Source organism: Anneissia japonica, unplaced genomic scaffold, assembly GCF_011630105.1.
Source record: "Anneissia japonica isolate Jap-2015-1 unplaced genomic scaffold, ASM1163010v1 scaffold287833_len2544123_cov190, whole genome shotgun sequence".
NCBI lineage: Eukaryota > Metazoa > Echinodermata > Crinoidea > Comatulida > Comatulidae > Anneissia > Anneissia japonica.
Window position 1 is genome coordinate 857,972 of NW_022757233.1, and position 10,018 is coordinate 867,989.

General features: G+C 33.6%; 1 protein-coding gene across 1 annotated transcript in view; it reads left to right on the forward strand.

Moving 5' to 3' along the window:
- The first annotated feature begins 936 nt into the window (after nt 1-936).
- Nucleotides 937-10,018, forward strand: part of LOC117124568 (neuronal acetylcholine receptor subunit alpha-3-like) — a 30,109-nt gene continuing 21,027 nt past the window's right edge. The window contains exon 1 of the mRNA XM_033270848.1: nt 937-1,468. Coding sequence (XP_033126739.1) covers nt 1,327-1,468 — 142 coding nt within the window. The 5' untranslated portion in view covers nt 937-1,326. The remainder of the gene's footprint in view (nt 1,469-10,018) is intronic.

A 10,018-nucleotide genomic window follows, 5' to 3' on the forward strand; every position in this document is an offset into this window, starting at 1 on the left:
AATGATTGATTTTTTTTAAATTTTTTGATTGATGATACATTTTCTGTCGTGCCAAATCACTGGTAAACACCACCACGAACACTTTCACAACAGGAACCCGAGTGGTACGAACACAACTTCTCACAGATTACCTATAATGCGTCCAACACAATGACCGATCAGCATGAAAACGTGCTAATTTCCCTTAAAAAAAAGTCGTATTCTGTAGCGGAACGTACTCGAGGCATTTATATAAAGTCCTCTCTATCGATCAGCGAGATTGTACCTTAGCTCGGCCAAGGAAGAAATAGCCTGCTATTATAGTATATTAATGCTTATAAACACACATGTTGTTGAGAAGCGTCAGAAATCAAATTGATCAATTATTGTAAAAGGATTCATTATTATTATCCGGCTTTAATTACACAAAGATTACCTTTATAGGCTTCTATATATATAACAATATATACAAAAAATTTCTTTATTTTAGTTGTATAAAAATATGTCTCTGGCGGGAATTAAAGTATTTTTTCGTTGATGAGCTATGCTTGACACGATTATTACAACTTGTTCCTATTTCAGAGCAACGAAGTAAAAAAATATAGTTCTATAACTCGGAACTACGCCTAATGACAAAATATTTAAATCTCATCTACAGTTAAGCCTACTCAGCTTATAAATTCAGCAAATGTTCATTTCAATTTCTGAAATTGCTGCCATTTATCTTTCAACATTTTACCAAAAATATTTGATCGGAATTTTGAATGTTAAACTACATTTGACAACTGACATCATTCAATGAGAAGCAAAATTGTATCGACCTTCTAATGATTGATTCATGATGAGATTCATTTTGGCGCCAAGCATCAATGTTCTTCTGTTGGTTGGATGCGCGCGCAGTCTACTCGATTTTTTTTTTATCTCTCACGATATTGATGTTCATTTACGAGGCAGTTACTGAACAGAGTACGTCGTCAAAATATTAGCATCATATCTCTTCTATTATGATCAGTGGAATATTTCGGTTTCAGAATATAGATAGCAGACGGCCATTTCTTGGAATTGTCTGCAATTTATCAAGATATCAAACAGTCTGCTGTGAAACTAGCATACCATATAAAGTCAGCACGTAAAAAAAAATTAATATCAATCATGTTTATTTGCTGTTACCGGCTGTGACAATCTACTTGATTAAAAAATAAAAAAAAACATATTTCTGAATACCTATTCATGTAGAAAATATTCAAGCGAGTCAGGAATTACATTCTACGTTATTTTAATGTTTGAATGTTGGATGGATTTCTAAACTCAAGTCGCAGGCGAATATTGATGCGGAATTAAACCACGATGAGGCGACGGACTTCAAGAAAATCCGCGAAAAGTAAATCTAAGTTTGGCAGGGCCGGGGAGATATTGCGCAATCTGTTTGTAGTATCACAACTTTGTCAGATATTCCTTAGCTTGGCCATTGGAGTGCTACAATTTCAAGGTAAGTGTAGGCCTACCATCATTTATATTTAAATCCTCAATAACAACGAATAGACCATACAAAATAATTAGTTTAGATACATTATTAAATATGGTACAAACCAAGGTAGGCCATACTGACGCCCCTACCAAATGAGGACGTGGTTACAGTCTCAGTGGTGGATTCAGAAATTTGCCGATAGGAGAAGTCCAACAAAGTGTCTGATCCACATGTGACTCTGATCAGGGTGCCAGAGTAAAACCCCTGGTAGGATAAAAAGAAGAGATTCCATGGTTTGGGATACTAACATTTGTGCTTTTAGACCATAATAACCGGAACTGCAACAAAAATAACTTTGATTGGTTTAAATAGTTAGTCACGACCGTGGGGTCCAACGACTGTGAGCCAATGGTTTTCCGACTGGGGGCGGAGCAGTTTTCTCCTTTGGCGCTGTCCAGCTTTTAGACCACACTATTATGAACTGCAATAAATATAATTTTTAATGGATGGGCTTAGATAGTCAAAGTGAGGTCAAACGATATGTGGGTCTATGTTTGTCCATGGGAAGGCCTGTTTCCATTCTCACCCTCTATTGTCGCTTCTAGTCAGTGGCGCATCTAGGGGAGGGCGTGGTGGGCGCACGCCCTCCCAAAAATTACTCGCCCCCCCCCCCCCCATTCGCCTCTCCCCCAAAAATCACTGTCAAGTAGTAAAAGATCACCAAAAATCCCATACGCCACTGTTTCTAGTCTTCGTCTCTGATCCCTAGTCTGTGTACCATTCAAACTATTCAAATGTCGTAAACGAAACAAAGCTACATATAGAACAAGAACAAGAAAACCAAAAAGGAGGGTCATGGCTTTGGGCTATACTTTTTCTGCCTCTCTTGTCAGAACTTTTCATGTCATTTATTATGCCTCAAAGATAAAAGCCTACAACATCGCAAAACATGTACAATGAAAGAACAAACAGGCAGAGACAGGATTCCTAAAAAGTGAACCAAATTACTATCTGGTAGGTCTCTCATTGCCGTGTTTGGAAATAATACGTTAGAATAAGCACACGATAATATAATAATAATAATAATAATAATAATAATAATAATAATAATAATAATAATAATAATAATAATAATAATAATAATAATAATAATAATATTATTATTATTATTATTACTATTACTATTATTATTATTATTATTATTATTATTACTACTACTACTACTAATACTAATACTACTACTACTACACTACTACTACTAATTTAAAATGGTTAAAATATAATTTGTGTGTATAATATAATAAGTGTATGAAAAAAAATTGTGCCTATAACTGTTTTGTGCCTAAATGTTTTGTGCCTAAAACTGCTTTAGGCACGGCTTTCAAAGTGGATTTTTTAGTTTAGGAAGCTCCATATTAAAGCTACTTATATATATATATTCGTTTTGAATATGCTTATGATAAATTATCATTGTTTATAAACCAGTATGGATACAATCAATTAAATACTAGCATAATTATAATACTTTGCATAGTTAGGCATGTCCCTCAATCTTTTTTCAAATATAAATAAAATGATAACTTCTTAAAATGTATTGTCCTGTTTGGACGTGCACACAATGTTTGGGCCTATCCAAATTATATTGAATCATTTTATTTTAACTTATTTAAAACATCAACAATACAGGGAGTACAGTATTTCAAAAAAATCACATGACAAAATATCGAGAAGAGAAAAAAATCGAAAGGAAACTTATAGAGAATGTATAATGTGTGTGAAAATAAGGGAATGTCTATAACAATGCAAAATGTATATGTTTAATGACACTCTCAAGGTATGTTCAAACTATGTGGTACTAATGGGTCTGCACATACTTCGTAAAATTAGGTTAAATACACATACAAGGTTTTAATAATTCGTTTTTAACTGAATATGCAGGGATATTATAAATTTGTTTTCCCGGTTGACGAATTATTCTACACATTTCACAAGAACGTTTATCATAAATCAAACGTAGAACACACATGACTTACAACGCGTTGCCGTCTCTTAGTTCTGTATTAACAAGAATACTGAAGATTTAAATTCACTTTATTAATTACAATTAACTAAATAGACATAATGATGAAACAAATTAAATTTATCGACGGATATGAATCCACAACTGGAGCTTATGAATGAACTTAACAAGTATCGATTCCATTATAAAGTGTTTCGTTACTTTCCTCCACTTACTGATAGCTTTTTCTGCATCTCTGATCAAGCTAAAATAATTAACAGGAGGCAATTAGAGAAAGCACACGTCGCTTTTAGTCGTTATCCAGTCATTTTGAACAGCGTAACTTTAAGCGTCTTAAAAATTAAACACCTACAGATAATATATACGGTGAATGGCAAAAGTTTGCGCATTGACTTTGCGCGCTCGCTATCCGTCATAGCTACTGTGCACGCGACAATGACATGTACTGGTACGTAGTTGCGATGACGGAGCCAGTCACTCTAATCAGTCTTTCGGATCATATTCGGTTATAAATTACGTGGCCATGATAATTACCAATCTGTTTCTATCTCATTTATTTCGATATCGCTGGTATTTTAATGAAGGGGATCTTTTTCCTGGACGCATTCTGAACTGCACTACGTGAACTCGAATACGCCTAATTTGATCAGACAGGTATGACAGTATTTAACAATCTTACTCCTCGATTTGATCAATAGTAATAACAGATCGTGTAGTTGACATAATATAAGATTGATTAAACTAATGACAACATAATTGAATGTAAACGTATAATATATATTGTTATATAATTTATTAATCTATTATATAGAACGTCTGACCAATCAAATGTTGACAAAGTGTGATAAAATGAGAGTACCCTATAGTCAGTGTATGTGACAAAACCAAATGCAGAATCGCAGAAAATTAGCTATATGCTAGAACATTTTAATTTACAGCAGTGTATGCTCAAAATTATAATATTTACGTAGTGTTGTACAACTCTCCAACTGTTGGGTTTTTCTAAGTGAGAAGTAAAAAAAGCTGAGAGGGGGCGGGGTTTACAATCTTAATAATGGTCACCCGTGAATTAGAGAAAAACGAATACGATATTTTTTAAGTGGTCACCTGTAAACTTAGGCCCTAATTGTCATCGATTTTAATTTATAATCTTATTAGGACACAGTACAAAGTAAATTCCCGTTCTTAGAACCGTCGAATGTATTTGACAAGGCCAATTGGCAACGTTGTTGCAAGCCTTGCGAATGAACATGAACAAAACATTACTGACAGGGTGTATCGACCTACTGGCAACACAGTTCATTGGACTGATTAATACAACTTGTGAAATTGTCTCCCTTTGGGAAATGACAAAATTTCGAGGATAATTATGTTATTCACTGAATGCACGAATTCAATCAGACTGGCGAAATCTGATTTCACCCTCTTTGTATGTGCGTTAGAAAGCGCTAGTCCTAAACGCACTTAGTACTAAACATTATTGTAAAGACAGCATTGTTGTAACGACAAGACAGGATCTCTGCAGAGATTGTAATGAGAAAAAATGAGAGTCAAAATGTCACCTCAACAGAAACTTGAATCCGGACCTTCTGCTTTATAATTGGCTAACTAGGTTACGGTGCTTTATACACACAATAGCCCCTATTTATATATGGTTTCACTGTTCCCTGATTATATAAAGTATACATATAATATAGCCTATAATATAAATATATATACAGATGTATATTTATATGATATGATATGCATAAAACAGATGATGTATTCATGCAATCTCTGTCGCATGTGCATCAGTCGGTGATTAACATTTTAGACCTAATTATCGTCAACAATATTGTAATTTTTTCAATGGGAAGCAATTTCACAAGTTGTATTAATTACCTACATCCCGACGACCTAGTAGCCTACGATGCCCGTAGGTCGATTCACTCGATATTATTAAGTGATCTGGCTGTGTTTATTCGCAACACAGTGGTAATTACGTTTACAAATACATTCGTCAATTATAAGAATGGGAATTTACACTCCGGTATTGTAATATAATTATGACATTAATATAATCGATGACAATTAACAATTATTTAATTGTTTGTGTTCCTTACTGCAGGTGACATTATTAGGATGGTCAAACAGTGTTGATACCGGGTTAATCTTCTGCATTTTACCTTTCCCCTCCCCATCACTTTATACACTTCTCCCCTTAAAGAGTCAATTGAAAGTCCTCAAAATACTTAAACTGGCATTCCTCATTTACAGCTGACGTCATAGCCTAATTTCAAACGCACATTTATGCCTAAGTAAAAATATAAAAAGAGTATTCAATCTCAGGTTGGCTGCCATATATGCGCGTAGAGCCTACGCAAGGTTTATTGCGTCGTATTTTGTACAATTGTCGTCTTTTGTAATACCTGTCGTATTTTCTAATAAACCTTGTCGTATTTTGTAATACCTGTCGTATTTTGTAATAACAGAGCTGTCGTATTTCGTAATAACGTTCTATCGTATTTTGTAATAAACTGAGCTGTCGTATTTTTTAATAACACATTAAATGCCTATCTTCTTCTATACTTTTTGCAGTTTCTGGGGGATTATATAAAAACTTGTGTTAATGATTGTTTGGTGTTATGATACTAAGAAGTTAAAGGTCGCATGGTCGGATAACGACAGCTTGTGATTGTGAACTGTCAGGAGTTATATGGTCAATTAATTTAACTAATAACCATTATTTTTGTATTATTTTTAAGTTTATAAAAAATGATGTAATAAAGATGACTCCTGCTTGGGATCATTAAAAATTATTTTCAAGTCAGAGGTCATTAAAAATACGACAAAAAAAATACGACAAGGTTTGTTACAAAATACGACAGGTATTACAAAATACGACAAGGCTTATTACAAAATACGACAGGTAATACAAAATACGACGTACCGGTAACAAACGTTATACGCGCCAATCAACGTCAGACCACCCTACCTCTGACGTGTGGCCTAACAGTACAGTACAACACAACTGGCATAATTACACCAGTGATGGTTATATATTATTTGCAAGCAAAGATGCATGGTACGTTTATGCCAGAAATGAAAACACATTTGTTAAATCTTTATTAGGTAACTGACAATATTCGCATATATGATGCAGCGCCTCAAAACGAACGCGATTATTGTACTTGCCTACAAAAACAGACAACGAAAGAAGATTACTTTAAAAGCGATTAGACTCACAAAGGCAATTAATGACTCATGGATTAAAGTGACAGTCTTACTTTTTGTTAGCCTGTCTTCAAAATGGATGTTAAAAATGTAAATATTCTCAGTTCATCATCCAATGTTTAGGACGGTTGAACTCTGAAAGAACGTTTACTATGCTGTCCTCCAGAAAAACGCGGCTAACTTTGCAAAACATTAAAAGCACATTGGATATCTTGATTATAGATTATGGAAAATAATCGTTAATACAAAATTCTGCAATAATCGTTTGGTTTTAATATTCCTACCCATACTCAGCGTAAAATATTGTTAGTTGTTTTAGGCATGTCAGTGATGTTGATGAGCTATCTGATATATATGATAACCGCAATTTGTCACGAATTATGTATAGACTATTCAAGCAGCCCTGATTGGGCACTATGACAGCAAAAAGAAATAATCAATGTAGGCCTACATGCAACAAATATCGTAATTTAATTACAAGATTTATACTTCAATTTTTGCTATATCGGTGCCATTGGAATTAGCTATTATATAAAGCCCGTAATCTCAAAAAGCACACCGCAGGCCAAATTTGTGCCACCGGCCCCGAGCATTTAGTTCTTCTCCTGCGTAAAATTGTAGTAGGCTACTTCAGCGAAAATGCTAATATTATGAGATGTAGGAAATGTCTCAACGATTATCTTACAAATCCAAATTCAAAGGTTGCAAATTAAACAATGTTGTCTTGTCTCTTCGAATGGATATAGACAATGTTGAATGAAGGGGTGGGGATTTGGGCAGTAAACAACACATCGAAACGCTCTTTGCTCAAATTCTCGATTCCTCCGTTTCTTTTTCTAATATACATTTCTGTCTTCCTTAGATTTGCCATAACACTACTGCAAAATATCGGTAAAAAGTCTTTATCCTTCGTTCCTTTTCTAAAATTGTCTGAAATTCTTATCACCCCTATCACCTGTCTTAATTCAGTTGTCCGTGTTATTCTAGAGACAGTTTCTCTTGCAACCTGCCATTTGACCCTGCTAATATTACCCCATTACATTAGAAATGCTCTTAATTATGATCACGAGTTTCACATTAAAGTATTGTAATTTTTACTTGTAAATGTTTTGTAATGACCTATTGGATTGAATTGAAATGAACTATTATTATTAGACATGCTGGTTAATTTTATTATCTTTATAATTATATCAACAATAATAGCTATACAGATTATACCGAATTATTATGACTGCAATATTATTACTTAAAAATAGCCGACTGGCGTAAACCAAAATCAAAATAAACAAATCGTTACTATTGGATATAAACGTAACACATTTAGCCAAATTTGGATGTGATCCCTACCACATGATAAGAAGATAAAGAAAAGTATAAAACGCTTGTGGCAAAATATATCAATTTTGCAAATCACAGCCAATTAGGCCTATTATATGACCAATAAAATTTGTAAAAACAGCGTGTGTATATGAGTGTGTGCGTGGGTGGGGTGTTGATGTGGCGTGGAGCTAGTATGTGTGTGTAAGACGTAGTAGTAGATTGTTTCAGAATGTTTAGAAAAGTGAAATTAACAGGTCATAACCTGCAGTACATATCACATATCATATTTACAGTGGCTCTATAGTACTTCCTTCATGTTAATTGTAAACTGCGTGTGTTTGATTTCGATTGATATTTGCCGTTAATTCAATTTCGATTTTATTGTTAGGTATTGTTTGATCCAATTAGCGGTGTTGTGAAGCATGTGTGCACAAAACGTCTGTTTAAACATGTGTGTTGCACACATAGACCTACATTACAACCATGGTGTAATTAGATAGCTGCCCTACATTTATCTCATATAGTAAAATGGGTAACGCCAACAAACCATTAACGATATTTCGTCATTACTGTTACAGTATTCCACTACTGCTGATTCCACTACTACTTAATAAAATGATGATAATAATAAAAAAGATAGTGATGAAGAGGAGGGGAGGGGTGCCGATGACGATATTAATAAACATATGACAAATATTAATAATAAAATAATAATAGTACAATTAATAATTATTAGGCCTAAAAATAATGATGACGATGATAATAATACTAATGATGATAATAAACAATAATTTGAAATGATGATGATGATTTCAAATAGATATTAACGTCAACAAATTAACATGCAATATCGCAATTGTTAATATTATTATACTAATTTACTTTTATTATCATTATTTTTAAACTTATGTTACTACTATAGCTTCCGATTTTCAATATAATGAGCGTCTTGTTTGTGCATTGTTTTGATGTACAAGCTCCTATACCACTGAATGATGCTTGGAATAGTGAAACACAAGTTGTTAAAATGAGATACGAAATTATTACATTAGAGGCAAACAATTGCACACAAATAAGAATAGCTTAGAGCCTAACTAGGCAATTACCAAGGAATAAACGGCAACATTCAAAAAGTCCATGCTTAATTCATATTTACATGAGCTTCATAGAATAATAATAATAATAATAATAATAATAATATTAATAATAATAATAATAATAATAATAATAATAATAATAATAATAATAATAATAATAATAATAATAATAATAATAATAATAATAATAATAATAATAATAATAATAATAATAATAATAATAATAATGGGGGTGGAGATCGGGTAATAGACCTATTTTCTCTAGATCTCTTATTTTTTATTTATATTAGCTTATTAATTCGGCAAATTTATACAAAAACAAACACAATGAATTGAATAAAACTGCATGAGAAGATACACGCTGTGCCTTCCTCTGCTGGGCGGTCCCAGAAGCCAAGAAATCTCGCCGCTTGCTATAATTTTTTCTCCTCAGCATCGTCATTTTCATCGTTCTAATGCACTGAGTTTGGCCAATATTCATTCCATCGGCAAACTAACGACAAACAGCCTATAATAAATGAAAATTACAATAGATGCATCATAAATAATATTAGTAAGCCTAACAATCAGTCTGAAATATGAGGGGGAAGTGAGGGGCAAGGTACGATTTTGGGGGGAAAGCTCCCGACGAGAGCAAAGTTGGCGTGGTCGGGTTTCGATTAAAATGCTTCGAAAGTGGTCAAGGAGGTGGGACCCCGTAAAATATGACAATTTAGGGGTTTCGGATTAGGCTTATATAATCGATTTTATATATAGATAGTCTACTAATATGTTAAAATATAATTTTTTTTTATCGCCCCAACGAATTGTGGTTTTTCTTCTTTTACTGGGGTGGGGGAAAAAAAATTTCTGTTGAGGGAAATGCTCCCCCTCCCCGTAGCACCGCCACTGGGCACCTCTAGATGTCTGGAAATGACACTC